This window comes from Pleurodeles waltl, chromosome 3_2, assembly GCF_031143425.1.
Source record: "Pleurodeles waltl isolate 20211129_DDA chromosome 3_2, aPleWal1.hap1.20221129, whole genome shotgun sequence".
NCBI lineage: Eukaryota > Metazoa > Chordata > Amphibia > Caudata > Salamandridae > Pleurodeles > Pleurodeles waltl.
The window spans coordinates 215,568,284-215,595,753 of NC_090441.1; the positions used below are offsets into that span (position 1 = coordinate 215,568,284).

General features: G+C 52.2%; 1 protein-coding gene across 1 annotated transcript in view; it reads left to right on the top strand.

Annotated features, from left to right (window-relative positions):
* LOC138286711 (E3 ubiquitin-protein ligase TRIM39-like) overlaps positions 1-27,168 on the top strand; it is a 321,119-nt gene extending 293,951 nt beyond the window's left edge. The window contains exon 6 of the mRNA XM_069227216.1: positions 25,203-27,168. Coding sequence (XP_069083317.1) covers positions 25,203-25,711 — 509 coding nt within the window. The 3' untranslated portion in view covers positions 25,712-27,168. The remainder of the gene's footprint in view (positions 1-25,202) is intronic.
* Positions 27,169-27,470: the final 302 nt, after the last annotated feature.

The window sequence follows — 27,470 nt, forward strand, 5'->3', positions numbered from 1 at the left end:
CACTGCAGCCTGAGTGAAATAACGTCCACGTTATTTCACAGCCATTTACCACTGCACTTAAGTAACTTATAAGTCACCTACATGTCTAACCTTTACCTGGTAAAGGTTGGGTGCTAAGTTACTTAGTGTGAGGGCACCCTGGCACTAGCCAAGGTGCCCCCACATTGTTCAGGGCAAATTCCCCAGACTTTGTGAGTGCGGGGACACCATTACACGCGTGCACTACATGTAGGTCAATACCTATATGTAGCTTCACAATGGTAACATGTCTAAGATCATGGAATTGTCCCCCCATGCCAAATGTGGTATTGGGGTGCCGATCCCATGCATCCCCGGGGCTCCAACATGGACCCAGGGTACTGCCAAACCAACTCTCTGGGGTTTTTACTGCAGCTACAGCTGCTGCCAACCCACAGACAGGCTTCTGCCCTCCTGGGGTCTGGGCAGCCCAGTCCCAGGAAGGCAGAACAAAGGATTTCCTCTGAGAGAGGGTGTTACACCCGCTCCCTTTGGAAATAGGTGTAAAGGGCCTGAGAGGAGTAGCCTCCCCAGGCCTCTGGAAATGCTTTGAAGGGCACAGATGGTGCCCTCCTTGCATAAACCAGTCTACACCAGTTCAGGGAACCCCCAGCCCTGCTCTGGAGTGAAACTGGACAAAGGAAAGGGGAGTGACCACTCCCCTGTCCATCGCCACCCAAGGGGTGGTGCCCAGAGCTCCTCCAGTGTGTCCCAGACCTCTGCCACCTCGAATACAGAGGTGTGAGGGCACAATGGAGGCCTCTGAGTGGCCAGTGCCAGCAGGTGACGTCAGAGACCCCTCCTAATAGGTGCTTACCTGACTAGGTGGCCAATCCTCCTCTGAGGGCTATTTAGGGTCTCTCCTGTGGGCTTTTCCTCAGATAACGATTTGAAAGAATTCATCAGAGTTCCTCTGCATCTCCCTCTTCGACTTCTGCCAAGGATCGACCGCTGACTGCTCCAGGATGCCTGCAGAACTGCAACAAAGTAGCGAGAAGACTACCAGCGACATTGTAGCGCCTAATCCTGCCAGCTTTCCTGACTGTTTCCTGAGGGCTGTCTGCCTTCACCCTGCACTGGAAGCCTAGAAGAAATCTCCTGTGGATTGACGGAGCCTTCCCCCTGCTAACGCAGGCACCAAACTTCAGCTTCACCGGTCCTCTGGGTCCCCTCTCATCGTGACGAGTGTGGTCCCTGGAACACAGGTGGTGGATCCAAGTGACCCCGACAGACCAGTGGTCCATCTGTCCAAATTTGACAGAGGTAAGTCCTTGCCTCCCCTCGCCAGACAGTAATCCTGTGTACTGCATGAACTGCAGCTGCTAGGGCTTCAGTGCACTTTTGCATGGAATCCTTCGTGCACAGCACAGCCCAGGTCCCCAGCACTACGTCCTGCATTGTTCAATTCGCTGAGGTGACCACCGGCTTCGTGGGACCCTCCTTTGTAGTGTTGAGACACCCGCCATGCTCAGTTTTCTTAAACCCGTGTTCAAGTACTTCTGCAGGTGCTGCCTTCTTGTGCATGGGCTCTCTGTGTTGCTGAGGGCCCCCTCTGTCTCCTCTTCCAAGTGGCGACCTCCTGGTCCTTCCTGGGCCCAAGCAGCACCCTTTTTCTTCAACCGCGACCTTTGCAGCTAGCAAGGCTTGTTTGCAGTCTTTCTTTAAAGAAACAACTCTGCATCCTCCAGCATTCCATGGGACATCTTCTATACAAAGGAGAAGTCCCTGGCACCTTCCGTTGTTACAGAATCTTCAGCTTCTTCCACCCAGAGACAGTCATTTTGCACCTTCATCCGGGTACACTTTTATGACTCTTGGACTTGGTCCCCTTCCTCTACAGGTCCTCAGGTCCAGGAATCCATCTTCAGTGCTTTGCAGTCTGTTGTGGTCTTTGCAGAATCTCCTATCACAACATTAGTGTGTTTCTAGGGAAGTAAGGTCACTTTACTCCTACTTTTTAGGGTCTTGGGGTAGGGTATCTTGGACACCCTTAGTGTTTTCTTACACTCCCAGCAACCCTCTACACACTACACTATGCCAGGGGTCCCTAAGTGGTTCACATTCCACTTTCTTAGTATATGGTTTGTGTTGCCCCAAGGCCTATTGCATCCTATTGTATTCTACAGTGTTTGCACTACTTTTCTAACTGTTTACTTACCTGATTTTGGTTTGTGTGTATATTTTGTGTATTTTACTTACCTCCTTAGGGAGTATATCCTCTGAGATATTTTTGGCACATTGTCACTAAAATAAAGTACCTTTATTTTTAGTAACTCTGAGTATTGTAATTCTTATGATATAGTGCTATATGATACAAGTGGTATAGTAGGAGCTTTGCATGTCTCCTAGTTCAGCCTAAGCTGCTCTGCTATAGCTACCTCTATCAGCCTAAGTTGCTAGAAAACTACTTATCTACTAATAAGGGATAACTGGACCTGACACAAGGTGTAAGTACCATCAGGTACCCACTATAAGCCAGGCCAGCCTCCTACAGGGACATAACACCCCTTTCTTCACTTAAAACCCCAGACTCATGGCCCACTCCCAGAACAATTCAAGTTTTTCTATTGAGATATCAAAAAGATCTCGTACTCTCTCTTCCTCACTTATTTCAGATTTTATAACTGTGAGAAAGTAGCCTCTTTCTAGCCTTGTTACCCCCACTTTTGGTCTGTTTGTGAGTGTATGTCAGGGTGTTTTCACTGTCTCACTGGGATCTTGCCAGCCAGAGTCCAGTGCTCATAGTGAAAACCCTATGTTTTCAGTATGTTTGTTATGTGTCACTGGGACCCTGCTAGCCAGGACCCCAGTGCTCATAAGTTTGTGACCTATATTTATGTGTTCCCTATGTGATGCCTAACTGTCTCACTGAGGCTCTGCTAACCAGAACCTCAGTGGTTATGCTCTCTCTTTCCAAATTGTCACTAACAGGCTAGTGACCAATTTCACCAATTCACATTGGCATACTGGAACACCCTTATAATTCCCTAGTATATGGTACTGAGGTACCCAGGGTATTGGGGTTCCAGGAGATCCCTATGGGCTGCAGCATTTCTTTTGCCACCCACAGGGAGCTCTGACAATTCTTACACAGGCCTGCCACTGCAGCCTGAGTGAAATAATGCCCACATGCCATTTTACACTGCACTTAAGTAACTTATAAGTCACCTATATGTCTAACCTTTACCTGGTAAAGGTTGGGTGCTAAGTTACTTAGTGTGTGGGCACCCTGGCACTAGCCAAGGTGCCCCCATATCGTTCAGGGCAAATTCCCCGGACTTTGTGAGTGCGGGGACACCATTACACGCGTGCACTATACATAGGTCACTACCTATGTATAGCGTCACAATGGTAACTCCGAACATAGCCATGTAACATGTCTAAGATCATGGAATTGTCACCCCAATGCCATTCTGGCATTGGGGAGACAATTCCATGATCCCCGAGTCTCTAGCACAGACCCGGGTACTGCCAAATTGCCTTTACCGGGGTTTCACTGCAGCTGCTGCTGCTGCCAACCCCTCAGACAGGTTTCTGCCCTCCTGGGGTCCAGAACAGGCTTGGCCCAGGAAGGCAGAACAAAGGACTTCCTCAGAGAGAGGGTGTTACACCCTCTCCCTTTGGAAAAAGGTGTCAGGGCTGGGGAGGAGTAGCCTCCCCCAGCCTCTGGAAATGCTTTGATGGGCACAGATGGTGCCCATCTCTGCATAAGCCAGTCTACACCGGTTCAGGGATCCCCCAGCCCTGCTCTGGCGCGAAACTGGACAAAGGAAAGGGGAGTAACCACTCCCCTGACCTGCACCTCCCAGGGGAGGTGCCCAGAGCTCCTCCAGTGTGCTCCAGACCTCTGCCATCTTGGAAACAGAGGTGCTGCTAACACACTGGACTGCTCTGAGTGGCCAGTGCCAGCAGGTGACGTCAGAGACTCCTTCTGATAGGCTCTTACCTGGGTTGCTAGCCTATCCTCCTTCCTAGGTAGCCAAACCTCCTTTTCTGGCTATTTAGGGTCTTTGCTTTGGGGAATTCTTTAGATAACGAATGCAAGAGCTCATCAGAGTTCCTCTGCATCTCTCTCTTCACCTTCTGCCAAGAAATCGACCGCTGACTGCTCGGGACGCCTGCAAAACTGCAACAAAGTAGCAAAGACGACTACTGCAACCTTGTATCACTGATCCTGCCGCCTTCTCAACTGTTTTCCTAGTGGTGCATGCTGTGGGGGTAGTCTGCCTCCTCTCTGCACTAGAAGCTCTGAAGAAATCTCCAGTGGATCGACGGAATCTTCCCCCTGCAACCACAGGCACCAAAAGACTGCATCACCGGTCCTCTGGGTCCCCTCTCAGCACGACGAGCGTGGTCCCTGGAACTCAGCGACTCTGTCCAAGTGACTCCCACAGTCCAGTGACTCTTCAGTCCAAGTTTGGTGGAGGTAAGTCCTTGCTTCACCACGCTAGACTGCATTGCTGGGTACCGAGTGATTTGCAGCTGCTCCGGCTCCTGTGCACTCTTCCAGGATTTCCTTTGTGCACAGCCAAGCCTGGGTCCCCGACACTCTAACCTGCAGTGTGCAACCTCCTGAGTTGTTCTCCGGCGTCGTGGGATCTTCTTTTGTGACTTTGGGTGAGCTCCGGTTCACTCTTCTTCGTAGTGCCTGTTCTGGCACTTCTGCTGGTGCTGCCTGCTTCTGTGAGGGCTCCTTGTCTTGCTGGGTGCCCCCTCTGTCTCCTCACGCAATTGGCGACATCCTGGTCCCCCCTGGGCCACAGCAGCATTCAAAAACCTTAACCGCGACCCTTGCAGCTAGCAAGGCTTGTTTGCGGTCTTTCTGCGTGGGAACACCTCTGCAAGCTTCTTCACGACGTGGGACATCCATCCTCCAAAGGGGAAGTTCCTAGTCCTCTTCGTTCTTGCAGAATCCACAGCTTCTACTATCCCGTGGCAGCTTCTTTGCATCCTCAGCTGGCATTTCCTGGGCATCTGCCCAATCTCGACTTTGTCAGGACACTTGGACTTGGTCCCCTTGTTCCACAGGTACTCTCATCCGGAAATCCACCTTTGTTGCATTGCTGGTGTTGGTCTTCCGTGCAGAATTCCCCTATCACGACTTCTGTGCTCTTTGGGGAACTTAGGTGCACTTTACACCTACTTTTCAGGGTCTTAGGGTGGGCTATTTTTCTAAGCCTCACTGTTTTCTTACAGTCTCAGCGACCCTCTACAAGCTCAAATAGGTTTGGGGTCCATTCGTGGTTCGCATTCCACTTTTGGAGTATATGGTTTGTGTTGCCCCCATACCTATGTGCTCTCATTGCAATCTATTGTGACTGTACATTGCTTGCATTGCTTCCTTTTGCTATTACTGCATATCTTTGGTATTGTGTACATATATCTTGTGTATATTTGCTATCCTCATACTGAGGGTACTCACTGAGATACTTTTGGCATATTGTCATAAAAATAAAGTACCTTTATTTTTAGTGTATCTGTGTATTGTGTTTTCTTATGATATTGTGCATATGACACCAGTGGTATAGTGGGAGCTTTGCATGTCTCCTAGTTCAGCCTAAGCTGCTCTGCTAAGCTACCCTTTTCTATCAGCCTAAGCTGCTAGAACACCTCTTCTACACTAATAAGGGATACCTGGACCTGGTGCAGAGTGTAAGTACCCCTTGGTACCCACTACAAACCAGGCCAGCCTCCTACAATAACCACAGGCTAGAATCCTTGCCTTTTCTCTACAATTTGCCCATTATGATTATGAAAACTCACATTCTTTTTATCATCCTTATTACACATTATTAACATCACATGTTTTAGTCATTATTATTACACTTTTCAAGTTTTCAACAAAAGGTCGGACTACGCTCCAGGTAAAGTCAATGGATACCGACTACTTGGTCGTCCCTTTGCCTCCTGTCAGACTTTGCACATTACCTTATTCACTTCACTCTCTACTCTCACCCTCCGGACCTAACTGAGATACCTAATGGACACTGACTGTCCCTTCCAGGAACTGTTTCCTAGGCTTTCCACTATCACACACCTGCGTCATCTAGGAGCTATTCTCCTAGGTTATCCACTATCACACCTAATGTGTCTTCCAGGAGCTATTCTCCTACGTTATCCACCATGTTAGAAATGGGGTCTTTGGTTGGCAGTCAGGTTACCCCCTGTCCAAGCAAGGACCCTCACTCTAGTCAGGGTAAGTCACACACAATCCAAATTATCCTGTGCCCTCCCTCTGGTAGTTTGGCACTGAGCAGTCAGGCTTAACTTAGAAGGCAATGTGTAAAGTATTTGTACAATAGATCATACAATAACACAATATAGCACCACACAAATACACCACACAATGTTTAGAAAAATATATAATATTTATCTGGATATTTGCAGGTCAAAACTATCAAAGATGGAATAAGTAAATGCAGAGATATCACTGAAAAGTGATATTAAGGCCCTCATTACAACCCTGGTGGTCGGTGAAAAAGCGGTGGTAATACCGCCAACAGGCCGGCGGTAAAAAAATTGGAATCATGACCCTGGCAGAAACCACCAGCACAACAGCCACTTTAACACTCTGATCGCCATGGCGGTAGCAACAAACACTGCCACGGGAACTGCCAACAGCCAGGCGGAAGACAATGTACCGCCCACTGCATTACAACACGAGCCATCCGCTAGCTTTTCCAGGCTGGTACCAACGCCATCAAAAGCACGGCGGAAACAGAACACAGAAGGGAAACGACTCACCTCTGGACACTCAAGGAAGAACCAGGACGCCATGGAGCCCAAACTGAAGGTGTTCCCCATGCTGGTCTACCTTCTCATACACCAGGAGCATGTACGCCGGCGAAGACGACCACGGTGAGTACTGCACCTAGCACACAGGGGTGGGTGGGAGGAAAAAGAGAGTGACACACACACGCAACACGCAACACCCCCACCCCCACCCTCACTCACAACACCATACAAACAAACACATGCAACAACATTACATATGCACCCCGTAACCCTCAGGAATAACACAAGGACAAAAGGAATGGAGTAAAATTAGTGTAATATTAGTAATTTTGAGAAATACGTTCATAAAGAAATAAACTTTATGTACAATATATACAAAAGGAGGGACAATGCCCACTCCAAAATATCCGTGGCCCACTGAGCCAAATCACATAGGCCAAGGCCACACTTGACTCCTGCCTCAATACGGAGAGAACACTGCAGGGGCATCAGGTCGAAAACACACAGGCACCTCAGGGGGACGGGGAATGGGGGGCACCTCAGCAGGAAGATGATATAATGCCACTGGCCTGGAGGGGGCTACATGCCCACTGCTTGGTCCTGGGGAGTGCAAGGCCACAGTCTCTCAAGTGGGTGCTCTGCCCACTGCTTGTCCTGGGGAGGGCAAACCCACAGTCTCTCACGTGGGTGCCAGTTTGCCACTGGTTCTGGAGGGGGCTTTGTGCCCAGTGTGCTTCATTCTGGCAAGGATGGGCTGAGTGGATTCCTTCTTCCACTGGTTCTGGAGGGGGCCCTGTGACCAGTGTGCTTCATCCTGTCAAGGAGGGGCTGAGTGGATGCTTTCTTCCACTGGTTCTGGAGGGGGCCTGGTGCCCAGTGTGCTTCATCCTGGATGGTGCAAGGTCACAGTCTCTCACATTTGTGTCACACCGACAGGTGTTGCAGGGGCCAGGACGCACTGCAGCTCATGTAGTCACCACTACACACTTCTCTCCAGCGGTGACGGCTGCTCAGTGGATGTCAGTTGCACTGTAGGTGGCTGTTCAGGCAGTGGCCTTCACCTGCAGCCTCGGACGGCTGCCCACTAGGGCTGCTGCTACTGGCAGTGGTGCTCCTGGCGGCGGGGCAGGTGGCGGTGCTGGCCGCAGTGCAGGTGGCGGCGCAGGCTGTGATGATGGTAGATCCCAGGCCTTCACCTGCAGCCTCGGACATCTGCCGACTGGGGTTGCTGCTGCTGGCAGTGGTGTTGCTGGCGGAGGGGCAGGTGCTGGTGCTGGCCACGGTGCAGTTGGAGGTGCTGCCCGCGGTGCAGGTGGCGGTGCAGGCTGTGGTGGTGGTAGCCTCCAGGCCTTCCCCTGCAGCCTCGGACGCGTGCCCACTGGGGCTGATGCTGTTAGCAGTGGTGCTGCTGGCGGCAGGGCAGGTGGCGGTGCTCGCCGGGATGCAGGTGGCAGTGCTGGCCGCGGTGCAGGTGGCGGTGCTGGCAGTGGTGGTGGTAGCCTCCAGGCCTTCACCTGCAGCCTCGGACGGCTGCCCACTGGGGCTGCTGCTGCTGGCAGTGGTGCAGCTGGCAGTGGGACAGGTGGCGGTGCTAGCCGCGGTGCAGGTGGCAGTGCTGCCCGCGGTGCAGGTGGCAGTGCTGGCAGTGGTGGTGGTACCCTCCAGGCCTTCACCTGCAGCCTTGGATGGCTGAAGTGCCATGGCTGGTGTTCTGTGCCCCTTCCTGCCCTTGGCAGATGGTGGTGCCTCCTTGCTTCTGCCAGCTGGAGTCTTTGAATTGGCCTTGCTGGCTGGTTCTGCCTCCTTTCCCTTGCTGGCTGGTGTCTCCTTCTTGCCCTTGCTAGGTGGCGGACCCTTCTTGGCCTTGGCAGGTGTTGCTGGCACACTGGCTGGGCTGACGGGTGCCTCCTTGGAGCCTCTCACAGCTGCAGAAACCACAGTGGACGTGGACTGGGTGGCTTAGGTGCTGGGCTGGGTTCTGGCCACCCTGGAACGAGGTGAAGGACAGGGGGGGAGGGGTCGGGAATAGGTCAATGTTGGTGAGGAAAAGTTTTTTAGGGACACTGGGGCAGGAAGAGGGTGAAGGTTTGGGAGTGGAGGAAGAGGGAGTGGTTGTAGAAGGTGTCAGTCTGCTGTGTTTGGGTGCAGTGCATGGGCTGGATGCTGTTGTGAGGTGGATGGCTGTTGGGTGTCTGTGTGCTTGCGTTTGTGTACTTTGGGAGGAGGGGTCACAGACACAGTGGGAGAGGACACAGGGGTGGTGTGCATGGATGTGGGGGTGGTGACGGCCAGTGAGGGGCGTGTAATGATAGGCGTGCTGGTGATGGAGGCAGTGGATGATGATCCAGTGCATGCAGGTGTGAGTGGAGACACTACTGGTAGGTAGGGGGATGACGAGGAGGAGGGGGACACAGTGGAGGCAGTTGATGTTGGTGTGTTTTCATGGGGATGGTGCTTGTGTGAGTGCCTGTGATATGAAGTGTGGTGCTTGTGTTTGCCTGATCCACTTCTGTGTGTTGATTTGGGTGATTGCTGGTCTGAAGGTGTGTTTGGGAAAGGCTGGGGTTGAGGGGATTGGGACTGGGTAGAGGAAGTTGGAGGGGGGAGGCTGGAGACAGGGACAATGAATGCCATCAGTGCGGAGACCAGAGCCTGGAATGCTCTCTGTTGGGCCGCCATGCCAGAAGGAATGCCCTCCAGGCATGCATTTGTTTGTTACAAATGCCCTGCTACACCCTGGATGGCATTCAGTATGGTTGACTGCCCAACAGAGAGGGATCTCAGGAGGTCAATTGCCTCCTCACTGAGGGCAGCAGGGCTGACTGGGGAAGGGCCTGAGGTGCCTGGGGCGAAGTAGATGCCCACCCTCCTGGGTGAGCGGGCACGGGAAACACGCTGAGGGGCTGCTGGGAGGGTGGTGCTGGTACAGGGGGTGGAGGCTGTTCCTGTTGTTGGGATGGGCACTGAGGTGTCCGCCACCACCAGGGAGCTTCCATTGAATGAGGAGTCGCTGTCGGTAGTGTCCCCTCCTGTCTCCGTCGTGTTTCTCCCCTCACCCTCCGTCCCACTGGTGCCCTCACCGTTGGTGGATTCGGCCTCCAGGCCTATGTGGGATGCAGCTCCCTCTGTCGCCGGTGCCTCTGCTCCTCCGCCAGATGATGCTAATGCACACAAGGACAGGGTGACAAAGCAAAAAGGTGGTGGGAAGAGACAGAGGATACACTTGGTCAATGCCAGCAACAACACTACTGTTGGCGTACACAACACACAGAGAACAGTCTTATGCACTAGGCCATGCACTACCAGTTACAATGCTAGTCACCAGCCCATGGGGTACAATGCCTAACGCCATTAGCTGCACCCCTGAAACCCACAGGACCCTGCCCAGTAGTAGATGCCCACTAACACTATTGGGGTTGGACTGCATCTGAGCCTGCTCATCATTGAACATACCCTGCCATGTTTGCCCTGGCCTTAGAGCACCCACAGTTCACATCCTCCACCCAGGTAATACCTTAATGCGCGCAAAGTCGTGAATCTGAATCTGTACTCACCCCCTTGTGGCTGCTGTGATGCCTTCAAGCGCCCATCCAACTCCGGATAGGCCACCTCCAGGACGCCGAACATCAGGGGGGTCAGGGTACGACGGGCACCCCTTCCTCATTTGGAGGCCAGCCCCAGCTGGACCTCCGCCATCTTCCTTGCCCAGCGGTGCAGGTCCTTCCACCGTCTGCGGCAGTGGGGGCTCCGCCTGTCAAAGACCCCCTGGGGCCGCACCTCTTTGGCGATGGCACACTAAATACCCTTTTTCTGATAGGCGCTGACCTGCAGAAAAAAATACAGCAGAAAAGGGATTAGTCATACCTTCCAGACTGTCATACTCATGGCCCACCATATCCCTCCCATCCCCTTACACACATACATTGACCACCATACATGCAGCACTCTGCGTCAGGACCCTTCAGCCCTCCACTACACGGGGCTTACACACACAGCAATCCTTACATTCATGGCCCATGCATCATGCTCACAGTGTACTCACCTGTTTGTCTGGAGGACCATAGAGTAAAGTGTACTGGGGTAGGACCCCATCCACCACTCTCTACAACTCCTCCGAAGTGAAGACGGGGGCCCTTTCCCCAGACACTCGAGCCATTGTCGCTTCCAGACACAGGTCACAGCAGCACTTGCAGTGTAGGTCCTCTCCTGTTGTAGGTCAGGTAGGAAGTGAGTGAACAGATAGAAAATGGCGGTAACGCCCGCGGCGGTGCGTACCGTCACCGCCGGTGTACATCGTCATTGGCTCCTGGAACCCATAGGGCCCAATGATAACCAATGCGATGTTGCACGACGGTCGTCGACCGCCGACCGCAACGGCGCACACCGGCACACAACGCCAGCGGAATTAACCCATTTCCACTTGTCTCTCCTCACAGGTCAGGCAGCCGCCATTTCAGGGGGGCAAAGGTCATGGCATCGAACTGCATCCCAGCGGACATTGGCACATCAACTAACTCTCGAGTTCACATACTGTTTCTGTAAAGGAAGAAATGCCTATTAATTTTTACATATGTGTGAATATGATCCTCTGCTCACTGATTTTCACCCTAGAGTTCAACCGCTGAGGATGAATAGGAGATGGAGACATCCCCCTGTGTACAGACCCCTGGTGGACCTGGCAACAATGGAGGACAGGCACATTATCCTGACCTACAGACTTGATAGAGCCACAATCCAAGAACTGTGTGCCCAATTGGAGCCAGACCTGATCTTAGCTATCCGCCAGCCCACAGGTATCTCCCCTCTAATGCAGGTCCTGTCAGTGCTCCATTTCCTGACAAGTGGTTCCTTCCAAGCGACAGTGACCATGGCATCAGGAATGTCTCAGCCAATGTTCTCAAACGTGCTGACTAGAGTGTTGTCTGCCCTGCTGAAACACATGCGCAGCTACATTGTTTTCCCCCAGGTGGAGGATTTGGCCACAGTGAAGGCTGACTTTTATGCCATGGGACATATCCCCAACATCATTGGTGCCACTGATGGTACACATATTGCATTTGTCCCCCCCACCCCCGGAGAAATGAACAAGTGTTCAGAAATAGGAAAAGCTTTCACTCTCTGAATGTGCAGATGGTGTGTTTGGCGGACCAGTACATCTCCCATGTCAATGCCAAATATCCTGGCTCTGTTCATGATGCCTTTATCTTGAGGAATAGCTCTATTTCATATGTGATGTCTCAACTCCAAAGGCACCGGGTGTGGGTAATAGGTGAGCCCATGGTCCCCACCCAGTTGATGTAGGTATATGGGTGTGGGTTTGGCCCTAAGGGTGAGTGTGTGGCTAACAGGTATCCCTCAAATATTTGCAGGTGACTCTGGTTACCCAAACCTCTCATGGCTACTGACTCCAGTGAGGAATGCCAGGACAAGGGCAGAGGAACGTTACAATGAGGCACATGGGCGAACAAGGAGGATCATTGAGAGAACCTTTGGCCTCCTGAAAGCCAGATTCCGGTGCCTCCATCTGACAGGTGGATCCCTGTACTACTCACCCAAGAAGGTGTGCCAGATCATCGTTGCATGCTGCACAACCTGGCCTTGAGACACCAGGTGCCATTACTGCAGGAGGATGAGCCTGGAGATGGTCGTGTGGCAGCGGTGGAACCTGTGGACAGTGACAAAGAGGAGGCAGAGGAAGAAAATGTGAACAACAGAAGCTCACTCATACAGCAGCACTTCCAGTGACAGAGAGGTAAGACACTGTAACTTCACTTTCCATTGCAGTTTTGTGTTAGACATTAAACATGGCAGCCTGATTTTCCTATTTCTATGGCCACTTACTCTACCCTTTGGCATCTCTATTTTCAGATCTCTGTGCCCCACTCTAGCTCCTGGTGTGTTTACTGCTGCCCACTACAGGTCATACCAATGTAAACATTACAGTACATTTGAATTGCAATGTTTACAGTTTGTGAAACTAATACATTTGTGTAGGAAAGTACCATCTTGCCTGGCATGTTACCCCCATTTTTCACTGTATATATGTTGTTTTAGTTGTATGTGTCACTGGGACCCTGGTAACCCAGGGCCCCAGTGCTCATAAGTGTGCCTGAATGTGTTACCTGTGTAGTGACTAACTGTCTCACTGAGGCTCTGCTAATCAGAACCTCAGTGGTTATGCTCTCTCATTTCTTTCCAAATTGTCACTGACAGGCTAGTGACCATTTTTACCAATTTACATTGGCTTACTGGAACACCCTTATAATTCCCTAGTATATGGTACTGAGGTACCCAGGGTATTGGGGTTCCAGGAGATCCCTATGGGCTGCAGCATTTCTTTTGCCACCCATAGGGAGCTCTGACAATTCTTACACAGGCCTGCCACTGCAGCCTGAGTGAAATAACGTCCACGTTATTTCACAGCCATTTTACACTGCACTTAAGTAACTTATAAGTCACCTATATGTCTAACCTTTACCTGGTAAAGGTTAGGTGCAAAGTTACTTAGTGTGCGGGCACCCTGGCACTAGCCAAGGTGCCCCCACATTGTTCAGAGCCAATTCACTGAACTTTGTGAGTGCGGGGACACCATTACACGCGTGCACTACATATAGGTCACTACCTATATGTAGCTTCACCATGGTAACTCCGAATATGGCCATGTAACATGTCTATGATCATGGAATTGCCCCCTCTATGCCATCCTGGCATTGTTGGTACAATTCCATGATCCCAGTGGTCTGTAGCACAGACCCTGGTACTGCCAGACTGCCCTTCCTGGGGTTTCTCTGCAGCTGCTGCTGCTGCCAACCCCTCAGACAGGCAGCTGCCCTCCTGGGGTCCAGCCAGGCCTGGCCCAGGATGGCAGAACAAAGAACTTCCTCTGAGAGAGGGTGTGACACCCTCTCCCTTTGGAAAATGGTGTGAAGGCAGGGGAGGAGTAGCCTCCCCCAGCCTCTGGAAATGCTTTGTTGGGCACAGATGTGCCCAATTCTGCATAAGCCAGTCTACACCGGTTCAGGGACCCCTTAGCCCCTGCTCTGGCGCGAAACTGGACAAAGGAAAGGGGAGTGACCACTCCCCTGACCTGCACCTCCCCTGGGAGGTGTCCAGAGCTCCTCCAGTGTGCTCCAGACCTCTGCCATCTTGGAAACAGAGGTGCTGCTGGCACACTGGACTGCTCTGAGTGGCCAGTGCCACCAGGTGACGTCAGAGACTCCTTGTGATAGGCTCCTTCAGGTGTTAGTAGCCTTTCCTCTCTCCTAGGTAGCCAAACCCTCTTTTCTGGCTATTTAGGGTCTCTGTCTCTGGGGAAACTTTAGATAACGAATGCATGAGCTCAGCCGAGTTCCTCTGCATCTCCCTCTTCACCTTCTGATAAGGAATCGACCGCTGACCGCGCTGGAAGCCTGCAAACCTGCAACATAGTAGCAAAGACGACTACTGCAACTCTGTAACGCTGATTCTGCCGCCTTCTCGACTGTTTTCCTGCTTGTGCATGCTGTGGGGGTAGTCTGCCTCCTCTCTGCACCAGAAGCTCCGAAGAAATCTCCCGTGGGTCGAAGGAATCTTCCCCCTGCAACCGCAGGCACCAAAAAGCTGCATTACCGGTCCCTTGGGTCTCCTCTCAGCACGATGAGCGAGGTCCCTCGAATCCAGCGACACCGTCCAAGTGACCCCCACAGTCCAGTGACTCTTCAGCCCAAGTTTGGTGGAGGTAAGTCCTTGCCTCACCTCGCTGGGCTGCATTGCTGGGAACCGCGACTTTGCAAGCTACTCCGGCCCCTGTGCACTTCCGGCGGAAATCCTTCGTGCACAGCCAAGCCTGGGTCCACGGCACTCTAACCTGCATTGCACGACTTTCTAAGTTGGTCTCCGGCGACGTGGGACTCCTTTGTGCAACTTCGGCGAGCACCGTTTCACGCATCCTCGTAGTGCCTGTTTCTGGCACTTCTCCGGGTGCTACCTGCTTCAGTGAGGGCTCTTTGTCTTGCTCGACGTCCCCTCTCTCTGCAGGTCCAATTTGCGACCTCCTGGTCCCTCCTAGGCCCCAGCAGCGTCCAAAAACGCCAAATGCACGATTTGCGTGTAGCAAGGCTTGTTGGCGTCCATCCGGCGGGAAAACACTTCTGCACGACTCTCCAAGGCGTGGGGGATCCATCCTCCAAAGGGGAAGTCTCTAGCCCTTGTCGTTCCTGCAGTATTCACAGTTCTTCAGCCTAGTAAGAGCTTCTTTGCACCAACCGCTGGCATTTCTTGGGCATCTGCCCATCTCCGAGCTGCTTGTGACTTTTGGACTTGGTCCCCTTGTTCCACAGGTACCCTCAGACAGGAATCCATCGTTGTTGCATTGCTGATTTGTGGTTTCCTTGCATTCTCCCTCTAACACGACTATTTTGTCCTTAGGGGAACTTTAGTGCACTTTGCACTCACTTTTCAGGGTCTTGGGGAGGGTTATTTTTCTAACTCTCACTATTTTCTAATAGTCCCAGCGACCCTCTACAAGGTCACATAGGTTTGGGGTCCATTCGTGGTTCGCATTCCACTTCTGGAGTATATGGTTTGTGTTGCCCCTATCCCTATGTTTCCCCATTGCATCCTATTGTAACTATACATTGTTTGCACTGTTTTCTAAGACTATACTGCATATTTTTGCTATTGTGTATATATATCTTGTGTATATTTCCTATCCTCTCACTGAGGGTACACTCTAAGATACTTTGGCATATTGTCATAAAAATAAAGTACCTTTATTTTTAGTATAACTGTGTATTGTGTTTTCTTATGATATTGTGCATATGACACTAAGTGGTACTGTAGTAGCTTCACACGTCTCCTAGTTCAGCCTAAGCTGCTCTGCTAAGCTACCATTATCTATCAGCCTAAGCTGCTAGACACCCTATACACTAATAAGGGATAACTGGGCCTGGTGCAAGGTGCAAGTACCCCTTGGTACTCACTACAAGCCAGTCCAGCCTCCTACAATTTGTCATAGAATTCACAGACTCCATACTTGACTTTGTTCAAAAGGTGTTTATTTAGGTGCTAATACATGTAGGGGGCATTGCAATGGGCTGGGTTGCTGATGGAGGAAAGTCCAGGGTAGAGTCCATTCTATTTGTATCACAGGTGCATTGTCCAAAGGGGCGTAGGAAGTGGAGCAATGGCAGTTGAAGGTGGACAGAGTGACAGAGTGGGACAGAAGGGTGACAATGAGGAGAGTCCTATTTCCTGGTGGGGGTCTTGGCAATGTTCTCCGGCCTCTGCCTGGATCACAGGGACCTATTACTGGGTGGTTCTCCTTCTGCAGGGGGTGGGGTGCTGGTGTCCTTTTGTTCCTGTCGCGGGGCCTCCTGTCCACTAGCGCCAGCAGAGGTGGAGGGCTGTTCTTCGGTGTGGCTAGTGTCAGGGGCCCATTGGTGTGCCACTGCCTCCCTCATGGTGCTGGCCATGTCAGCCAACACCCCTCATATGGTGACCAGGGTGGTGTGGATTCCTTTCAGGTCTTCCCTATTCCCAGGTACTGTCCCTCCTGCAGCCGCTGGGTCTCCTGCAACTTGTACAGTGTCTGGCCCATGGTCTCCTGGGAATGGTGGTATGCTTCCAGGATCCCTGCAAGTGCCTCGTGGAGAGTCGGTTCCCTGGCCCTGTCCTCCCCCTGTCGCACAGCAGTCCTCCCAGCTTCCCTGTTGTCCTGTGCCTGTGTCCCCTGAACCATGTGCCCACTGCCACGTACCCCAGGTCCCTGATCGTCCTGTGTTTGTGGGGTTGCCTGGGGTCCCTGTAGTGGTGGACACACTGCTGACTGATGTGTCCTGGGGACAGTAGTATGGGCCCGCAGGGTGGGTGCTGTGCTGGTGTTTCCTGAGGTGGGAGGCTCTGTGGTGGGTTGGGACTGTGGCTGGGTCACCGACTGTCCAGAGGTCCCTGATGGGCCAGGTTGGCCATCTTGATCCAGGCGTGCAGAGCTGCTGTCATGACTGTGGGCCTCTTCGGGGGGGACTGGATGTGGCTGGCACCTCCTCTCCTGTGACTTTGAGTGGGGGTCCTGTGGGGATGCAAATGCAGTGCTATAGTATCTGCGTGTGCCATCTTGTGCATGGATATGTTTCCCTCTATGGTTGTTATTTGGAAGGCAGCTTTGGCTTGTGTGAGTTGTGCTTGGTTTGGCGAAGTGATTGTCACTAGTGTACATGCTGTGGTGATGGGTGTCCATGCAGGTCTGTGATGGGGGTCCATGCATTGGTGTTGCATGCAGGGCTTGGTATTGGGATGGGTATTTTGTGATGGTGGGGTATATGTGAGGTGATGGGGGTGAGGGTAGGGGTGGGGGCATGTGATGGCATGCAGGTAGGGTGGGGGATAAAGTAGTAAATATATGACTTACCAGAGTCCAGTCCTCCTGCTACTCCTGTGAGGCCCTCAGGATGCATGATTGCCAAGACTTGCGCCTCCCATGTTGTTAGTTGTGGGGGAGGAGGTGGGGGTCCACCGCCAGTCCTCTGTATAGCTACCTGGTGTCTTGCTACCACGGAACGCATTTTCCCCTGTATGTTGTTCCTCCTCTTCCTGATGTCATCCCTTGTTCTTGGGTGCTGTCCCACGGCGTTGACCCTGTCCACGACTCTCCGCCATAGTTCCATCTTCCTTGCAATAGATGTCTGCTGCACCTGTGATCCAAATAGCTGTGGCTCTACCCGCATGATTTCCTCCACCATGACCCTTAGCTCCTCCTCTGAGAACCTGGGGTGTCTTTGTGGTGCCATGGGTGTAGTGTGAGTGGTATGAGTGAGGGTGTGTGGGGTGATGTGTTGGGGTGTGTGCTGTGAGGTACGTGGATGTTGAATGGGTGATGGTGTTTTGTGGCTTAGATTCAGTGAGTACTCCAGGCTTGTCTCTCTCTCACTTGCCGAAATGTTTGGGTCATAAAGGGTTGTGGGTATTGTGTGTGTGTGTTTTATAGTGTTGTTGGTGTGTGGATGTGATGTGTGTATGTGTGCCCTGTGTGTGTAGTTAGAATTGTTCCAATGTGGTGCTGTTTTGTTAGTGTGTGTGTATTTTGAGTGCAGCGGTCTGTAACGCCAATGGTTTACCACGGTTGAATGTCCGCCACGGTGATTCGTGGGTCATGATGCTTTGGGCGTTGTTCTGCTGGCGTAATGGTGTGGGTTTTGGTACCGCCATGTTATTATTGACCTTTGAGCTGGCGGACTTGTGTTGGTGTCTGTATAGTGGCGTATTTCTATGTGTGGGTCATAATACCCGTAGCGGTATACCGCCGCGGCCACGGTATGTTGGCGGCAGTCAGCATTGCTGTAAGCGGCACTTACCGCCAATGTTGTAATGAGAGCTTTACGTCTTTTTAAAGCAAAAAGTCTCTTTCAAGCACAAAGTACCTGGTTCACGTGAAAAATCTCCGCAAAGGGTCGCAGAGGAGGAGAAGCATGAAAAGAAAGGGGTGTACGTCGATTTCTCGGTCCGCACACTGCGATTCGTCGTTTAGTTTCCATGCAGGAACGGCTGTTCGTCGACTTCCGGCGCTCGGTTGTGGATCCTCTTTGGGTTGCAGGGTCTTCAGACACCCCGGGGTCTGTGCATGGAGTCCTGGGCTTGTGGAGCAAAGTCACAAGCGCTGCGTCCTTCCGGTGGACGTTGCATGGAATTTTCTCCTGCACGTCAGGCGCTGCGTTGATTCCCCTCTGGAAGTCGGGCTGATCATCCCAGGTCAGCTGTGCGCCGATCCGGTGGGCCGTGCATCGAAGTTCCGGTCGCAATGCAGGCGCTGCGTCGATCTTCTCCATGCAAAGTCACGCTGCATCCTTCCGGTTCAGCGTGCAGTGAATTTCTCACCGCCGGACAGGCTGTGCGTCGGTTTTAGCAAGCCGTGCATCACATTTTTGCCGCACAAGAAGTCCGGTTGCAAGAGAGAAGTCTTTTTGGTCCTGAGATTTCAGGGAACAGGAGGCAAGCTCTATCCAAGCCCTAGGAGAGCACTTCTTTACCACAGCCAGAAAGCAGCAAAGCAGCAGGCTAACAGCAAGGCAGTAGTCCTTCACAGAAAGCAGTCAGGTGAGTCCTCTGGTCAGCCAGGCAGTTCTTCTTGGCAGGATGCAGGTTCTGGTTACAAGTTTCTTCTCCAGAAAGTGTCTGAGTTGGAAGGAGCAGATGCCCTATTTATATACCCAAATGTGCCTTTAAAGTGGGGGAGACATCAAAGAGTGGCTTAGAAGTGTGCCAGGTCCCCTTTTAGTTCAATCCTGTCTGTCAGGATCCCAGTAGGGGGTGTGGCACTACTTTGTGTGAGGGCAGGCCATCCACCCTCCCAGCCCAGGAAGACCCATTCAAAATGCAGATGTATGCAAGTGACGCTGAGTATCCTGTGTTTGGGGTGTGTCTGAGTGAATGCACAAGGAGCTGTCAACTAAACCCAGCCAGACGTGGATTGTAAGGCACAGAAAGATTTCTAAAAGTGGCATTAATAAAAAAATAGTAATATTAAATCCAACTTCACCAGTCAGCAGGATTTTATATCACCATTCTGGCTATACTAAATATGACCTTCCTACTCCTTTCAGATCAGCAGCTACCACTCAAACAATGTATGAGGGCAGCCCCAATGTTAGCCTATGAAGGGAGCAGGCCTCACAGCAGTGTAAAAATGGATTTGGGAGTTTACACTACCAGGACATGTAAACTACATAGGTACATGTCCTACCTTTTGCCTACATAGCACCCTGCCCTATGGGTTACCTAGGGCATACCTTTGGGGTGTCTAATATATAGAAAAAGGGATGTTTTAGGCTTGGCAAGTACTTTTAAATGCCAAGTCGTATTGGCAGTGAAACTGCACACACAGGCCTTGCAATGGAAGGCCTGAGACAAGGTTAAGGGGCTACTTAAGTGGGTGGCACAATCAGTGCTGCAGGCCCACTAGTAGCATTTAATCTACAGGCCCTGGACACATATAGTGCACACTACTAGGGACTTATAAGTAAATTAAATAGTCCAATTGGGTATGATCCAGTGTTATCATGTTTAAAGGGAGAGAGCATATACACTTTGGCACTGGTTAGCGGTGGTAAAGTGTGCAGAGTCTAAAAACCAGCAAAACCACTGTCCAAAAAGTGGAGGGAGGCAGGCAAAAAGTTAGGGGTGACCACCCTAAGGCTGTCAAGTCTAACATGTGTCCCCCCAGCTGAAAGTGGGGAGAGCTACCCAACCTCCTGGGAGCTCTCATCGTTAAGGCAGAAGTATTTGGAGAGACCATCAGTGTTGGCGTGATCAATTCCCGGGCGATGCTCCACCGTAAAGTCCATCCCCTGTAGGGAAATAGATCACCTCAAGAGTTTAGGATTCTCACCCCTCATCTGCATGAGCCATCTGAGGGGCCTGTGGTCTATCTGAACCTGGAAGTGAGTCCCAAACAGGTAGGGTCTTAACTTCTTCGGTGCCCAGACCACAGCAAATGTTTCTCTCTCAATAGCACTCCACCTCTGTTCCCATGGTAATAGCCTTCTGCTAATAAAGGCTACTGGTTGGTCTGAGCCCTCCTCATTTAGCTGTGCTAGAGCAACCCCTATGCCATTCTCTGAAGTGTCTGTCTGCACAGTAAATTCCTGGGAGTAGTCAGGGTCCTTGAGCACAGGGGCCGTGCACATGGCTTCCTTCAGAGAATCAAAGGCTTTCTGACAAGCCTCTGTCCAATTTGCCATCCTAGGTTGTTTCTTCGAAGTGAGTTCTATCAAGGGTGACACAATGGTACCATAGCCCTTGACAAATCTGCGATAGTATCCAGTGAGGCCCAAGAAGGCTCTCACTTCAGTCTGTGTTCTAGGTGGTTGCCAGGCATTGATAGTTTCAATCTTGGCCTGGAGTGCCTGCACCTTGCCACCACCTACTAGGTGTCCCAAGTACACCACGGAACCCTGCCCAATCTGGCACTTACTAGCCTTGATGGTCAGGCCTGCCTGTCGCAGAGCCTGAAGCACCTCCTTGAGGTGGAGCAGGTGTTTCTCCAAGCTGGAACTGTAGACAGCTATGTCGTCTAGGTAGGCTGTACAGTAGGCATCCTTGCCAGCTAGGACCTCGTTAACCAACCGTTGGACGGTAGCGCAGGCATTTTTCAACCCAAAGAGCATCACCCGGAACAGGTAATGGCCATCAGGTGTGGAAAATGCAGATCTCTCTTTCGCCCTCTCAGTCAGGGTGTTCTGCCAGTACCTTGATGTAAGATCAAACCTACTCCGGAACTTGGCAGCACCTAGCCTGTCAACGAGCTCATCAGCTCGGGGGATGGGGTGAGCATCAGTCCGTGTGACTGAGTTGAGACCCCAGTAGTCCATGCAGAACCTGAGTTCTGGTTTCGCACCTGGGGCAGCAGCCTTGGGAACCAGCACCACAGGGCTGGCCCAGAGACTACTGGATTTCTCAATAACCCCTAAAGTCAACATCTTGGAGACCTCCTCCTTGATGATGGCCTTCACCTTATCCGATAACCTGTAAATTTTGTTCTTCACAGGGGGACTGTCACCTCTGTCAATGTCATGAACACAAAAGTGGGTCAGTCCAGGAGTAAGGGAGAACAGGGAAGAGAACTGCACTAACAGCTCATAGCAGTCTCCTCTCTGATTTGGAGTCAGAGAGAATGACACCCTCAACTGACCCATCACCTTCTTTGGTAGAGAGGAGGTCGGGGAGAGGTTCACTCTCTTCTTCCATGCCCTCATCTGTGACCAGGAGCATACTGATCTCAGACCTCTCAAAGTGAGGTTTGAGCCTGTTGTGATGGAGGACCCTTAGGGGGTGCCTAGGGGTCTTAAGGTCCACTAGGTAAGTGGCCTCTCCTTTGCACTCCTTGATCTCAAATGGGCCAGTCCAGCGGTCCTGGAGAGCCCTGGGCTCTACTGGCTCCATCACCCAAACCTTGTCTCCAGGTGAGAACTCAACCAGAGTGGTCTTCCGGTCATACCACTCCTTCATCACCTCTTGACTGTCCTCCAGGTTACTCTTGGCCTGCTTCCAGAAGCGCTGGGTTTGGTTGCGGAGGGCCAGCATGTAGCTGACCACATCCTGGGGCGGTCAGTGGTCCCCTGATGGGGTGACCATAGAGAAGCTCAAAGGGGCTGAACCCCACCCCTTTCTGGGGCACCTCCCTGTAGGCAAACAACAGGCATGGTAAGAGGACGTCCCACTTATGCCTCATGGCTTCAGTCAGGCCATTAATCATGGCCTTTAAGGTCTTGTTGAATCTCTCAACAAGCCCATTGGATTGAGGATGATAAGGGGTGGTAAACCGGTAGGTCACCCCACACTCATCCCACATGGACTTCATGTACGCAGACATGAAGTTTGTGCCCCTGTCAGACACAACCTCCTTAGGGAATCCCACACAGGCAGATATTCCCAACAGGGCTCTGGTCACCACCAGTGCAGTCACTGTTCTCAGAGGGATTGCCTCTGGATAGTGGATGGCATCGTCCACCAAAACCAGGCTAAACCTGTTGTCCAAGGCAGTTTGGGGTTCCAAATGACCAATAATGTCGATGCCCACCCTTTCAAAGGGGCTGCCAACGACGGGGAGTGGGAGCAGGGGAGTTTTAAGCTTTTGCCCTGTCTTCCCTCTAGTCTAGCAGGTAAGGGCAAGCTCTGCAGAAATTATCTGAGGCTAACCTCATTCTGGGCCAATGGAAGTGGGTGACAAGCCTGTTAAAGGTCTTGACTTGGCCCAGATGTCCTGCCAGGGGAATGTCGTGAGCCAGACCCAGTAGTAAGGCCCGGTAACACTGAGGGACCACCAGCACACGTGCTGCCCAGGACCTGGAACCTTAGGCTCACTGTAAAGGAGATCATCCTCCCAGTAAATATGGTGATTGCCAGAGGCGTCACCTGCTGCTTGGGTTGCAGCCTGTTGCCTCAGACCCTCAAGGGTGGGGCATTCCTTCTGCACCATCCAGAATTCTGCCCTGGTTGGCCCACCCTCTACTTGCCAGCCAGCAAGTTCAGGTAGGTTACCCAGGTCAGCTATGTCCTCCCCATTTGGCTCAGGGGCCTCCTCCTCTTCAGGGGCCCTGTCCACCACCGTGGGAACATCTGAGGCGGGTTTCCTGCGCCCCTTGCCCTTCCTCTTTGCAGCTGTCTCGGCCATTGTTTCAGGCTCCAGACGCCCTTGACTCCCTTTCCGGGCAGCCAAGGACCGTGTGGTCATGCAGAACCACTCAGGCAAACCTAACATCTCCAGGTGGGATCTGAGCTCTACCTCTTTCCAGGCAATATGCTCAAGATCATTGCCTAACAGACAATATACAGGCATGTCAGGACTCACAGCAACTTTCAGAGTACCAGAGACCCCCCCCCCACTCAAAGGGAACCAGAGCCACCGGTAGGTGACTCTCGCGATTGTCAGCGACTATGACCTGGTTGAATGTATTAGGGACTATCTGCTCTGATGACACCAGCTGACTCTTGACAGTATTCATACTGGCTCCTGTGTCACGCAGAGCCTCCACCCTTTGCCCATCAATGGTGACCCACTGCCTATACTTGGAAGTATTTTCTGGCATGTAGACTTTAGGCACCATCTCTCTTTCTCCAAGTGACACTAGGGACACCTCTGCCGCCCCCCAAAGCTAACTGGGACTGTTTCCCCCCCCCCCAAGCGCTACACTAGCCAACCCAGGTGTCTGTCCAGTGGTGGACCTTGCCCTCTTGGGGCACTGGGAGTCACCCTTAGAGTGTCCATGCTGGTAGCACTCTAAGCATTTGGGGATGAATTTCCCTAATGTTTTATCAAAATACCCTGGCTTCTTCCCAAATCTAGAAGAGGAATGGTATTCACCCCCCTTGGGAATTATTTTGGGGGCCTTTTGAGAACTCCTTATCTTAAGTTTTTCTCCCCCCTCTTTCTTCTGTTGGGAACCCTGACCACATTTGTGGGAGTCCCCACAGATGCCTTCTTGGACACTCTGGTGCTAACCCAGAAGTCCGCCTCCTCAGCAAGCTTCCTGGGGTCAGTCAGCTTACTATCGACCAAGTGCTGGCACAACTCTGTAAAGAAATATTGAGCATATGCTCTCTCAGAATCAAGTCATAAAACCCTTTATAATCATCCACTTTCCTGCTCTGCACCCATCCATCCAGTGCCATGTTGGAGAAATCATAACAATCCACCCAAGTCTGTGTTGAAAGTTTGGTGCTGTCTCTGAGCCTCTGACGGTATCTCTCAGGAGTCAGCCCAAACTTGGCCAGTAAAGCGGCTTTCATATGTGGGTAGTCATTTCTATTCTGTGGAGCAAGTGTTAGAAGTGTGTCCCTCCCTAAGGATGGTACATAAAACCACATAGCCGCTCCCCAGTGCTCCTCAGGTGTCCCATGGGCCCTTAGTGCAACTTCATAGGCAGCCAGCCACTTATCAATGTCATCTCCCACCACAAAACTTGGCACCACATTCTTGGGTATACAAACCTGTTTGTCCCCAACCGGTCCTGCATGTATGCTGCCACCATCTCTGCTGGACTCAGACTGTCTCGCCTTGATCTCCAGCTCCTTGAGGCAGGTGCAGTGTAGTGTGGTGTATTGTACAGTGTTCTCCTTCCAGGTAGGTGCTGTGTAGTGTATTCTACAGTACAATGTGCTCCTTCTGTAGTGCAGTGTATTTACAGTGTGCTCCTTCCAGGTAGGTGCTGTGTAGTGCAGTGTATTGTACAGTACAGTGTGCTCCTATTGTGCAGTGTATTTACAGTGTGCTCCTTCCAGGTAGGTGCTGTGTAGTGCAGTGTATTGTACAGTACAGTGTGCTCCTTCCAGGTAGGTGCTGTTTAGTGCAGTATATTGTACAGTACAGTGTGCCCCTTCCAGATAGGTGCTGTGTAATGCAGTGTATTGTATAGTCTGCTCCTTCAACGTAGATGCTGTGTAGTGCAGTGTATTGTAATGTGGGCTCCTTCCAGGTAGGTGCGGTGTAGTGTAGTGTATTGTACTGTGTGCTCCTTCCAGGTGGGTGCAGTGTATTGTACAGTGTGCTCCTTCCAGGTGGGTGCAGTGTATTGTACAGTGTGCTCATTCCAGGTAGGTGCAGTGTATTGTACAGTACAGTGTGCTCCTTCCAGCTAGGTGCGGTGTAGTATAGTGTATTGTTCAGTACAGTGTGCTCCTTCCAGGTAGGTGATGTATAGTATTGTACAGTACAGTGTGTTCCTTCCAGGTAGGTGGTGTGTAGTGCAGTGTATTGTTCAGTACAGTGTGCACCTTCCAGGTAGGTACTGTGTACTGCAGTGTATTGTACAGTGTGCTCCTTCCAGGTTTATGGTGTGTAGTGCAGTATATTGTACAGTGCAGAGTGCTCCATCTAGAGAGGTGCTGTATAGTTTTGCCTTGTGTCAATAACCTGAATATAAATTATAAATAACATGTCTATAGCTTTACATTTCTAACTCTGAGTCTCTTCCCTGCAGTGATGGTGACTCTGGATCCGGACACAGCACATCCTGAGCTCCTCCTGTCTGAGGGGGGGAGACGTGTGAGCGGGACAGGAACAGCACAGCTGCCGGACACCCCCAAGAGATTCACCTTCTATCCCTGTGTGCTGGGGAGCGAGGGGTTCACCTCCGGCAGACATTACTGGGAGGTGCAGCTGCTGAAGGAGGGGGGAGGATGGATTGTGGGGGTCGCAGCAGAGTCTGTGGAGAGGAAGGGACGGATCACATGTTCACCTGAGGGGGGAGTCTGGGCTGTGCAGGGGTCACAGGGTCAGTGCTGGGCTCTCACCTCCCTTGGGACCCCTCTGTCCCCTCCTGAAAGGCCCCTGAAGCTGGGGGTGTATCTGGACTACGATGGGGGGCGGCTGTCCCTGTACAATGCAGACTCCATGGAGCTTCTCTACACTTTCCCCCGGGCCCCCTTCACCCGCAGGCTCTTCCCCTTCTTCTGTGTCTGGTGGGGGGCAGAGCTGTGGCTGGTGTAGGAGCTGCAGCCCCCCCCCCCCCCCCAGGAGCAGAGCTGAGGCTGGTGCAGGAGCTGCAGCCCCCCTCAGGGGCAGAGCTGAGTCTGGTGCAGGAGCTGCAGCCCCCCCCCAGGAGCAGAGCTGCGGCTGGTGCAGGAGCTGCAGCCCCCCCCCCCCCCAGGAGCAGAGTTGAGGCTGGTGTAGGAGCTGCAGCCCCCGAGGAGCAGAGCTGAGGCTGGTGCAGGAGCTGCAACCCCCTCCCCCAGGAGCAGAGCTGTGGCTGGTGTAGGAGCTGCAGCCCCCCCCCCAGGAGCAGAGCTGAGGCTGGTGCAGGAGCTGCAGCCCCCCTCAGGGGCAGAGCTGAGTCTGGTGCAGGAGCTGCAGCCCCCCCCCCAGGAGCAGAGCTGCGGCTGGTGCAGGAGCTGCAGCCCCCCCCCCAGGAGCAGAGTTGAGGCTGGTGCAGGAGCTGCAGCCCCCCCAGGATCAGAGCTGAGGCTGGTGTAGGAGCTGCAGCCCCTGAGGAGCAGAGCTGAGGCTGGTGCAGGAGCTGCAGCCCCCCCCAGGAGCAGAGCTGAGGCTGGTGCAGGAGCTGCAACCCCCCCAGGAGCAGAGCTGAGGCTGGTGCAGGAGCTGCAGCCCCCCCAGGAGCAGAGCTGAGGCTGGTGCAAGAGCTGCAGCCCCCCAGGAGCAGAGCTGAGGCTGGTGCAGGAGCTGCAGCCCCCCCAGGAGCAGAGCTGAGGCTGGTGCAGGAGCTGCAGCCCCCCAGGAGCAGATCTTTCACTCTCTCCTCCTCTCTTATTTCAGATTGTATAACCACTGGCGAGAATCCTTGCCTTTTTTGTATAATTTGCCCACTATGGTTATGAAAGATGACATTCTTTTTATCATCCTTATTACTCATATTACATCACATATTTTACTCATTATTATTATTACGCTTTTTCAGGTTTTCAACAAAAGATCTGTCTGTGCTCCGGGTAAAGTCAATTGACACCGACCACTCGGTCGTCCCTTTGCCTCCTGTCAGACTTTACATGTTACCTGATTCACCGCGCTCTCTACTCTCGCCCTCCGGATCTAACCGGGATACCTGATACCTGACACCAACTGTCCCTTCCAGGAACTATTTCCTGGGTAATTCACTAGTACTTATCTATTTCTTCCAGGAGCTGTCTCCTGGGTTATCCTCTATCACATACTATGTCATCCGGGAGCTGTCTCCTGGGTTATCCTCTAACATGACCTACGTCATCCGGGAGCTGGCTCCTGGGTTATCCTCTAACATAAGCTACGTCATCCGGGAGCTGGCTCCTGGGTTATCCTCTAACATGACCTACATCATCCGGGAGCTGTCTCCTGGGTAATCCTCTAACATAACCTACGTCATCCGGGAGCTGTCTCCTGGGTAATCCTCTAACATAACCTACGTCATCCGGGAGCTGGCTCCTGGGTTATCCTCTATCACATACTATGTCATCCGGGAACTGTCTCCTGGGTTATCCTCTATCACATACTATGTCATCCGGGAGCTGGCTCCTGGGTAATCCTCTAACATGACCTACGTCATCCGGGAGCTGTCTCCTGGGTAATCCTCTAACATAACCTACGTCATCCGGGAGCTGGCTCCTGGGTTATCCTCTAACATAAGCTACGTCATCCGGGAGCTGGCTCCTGGGTAATCCTCTAACATAACCTACGTCATCCGGGAGCTGGCTCCTGGGTTATCCTCTAACATAACCTACGTCATCCGGGAGCTGGCTCCTGGGTTATCCTCTATCAC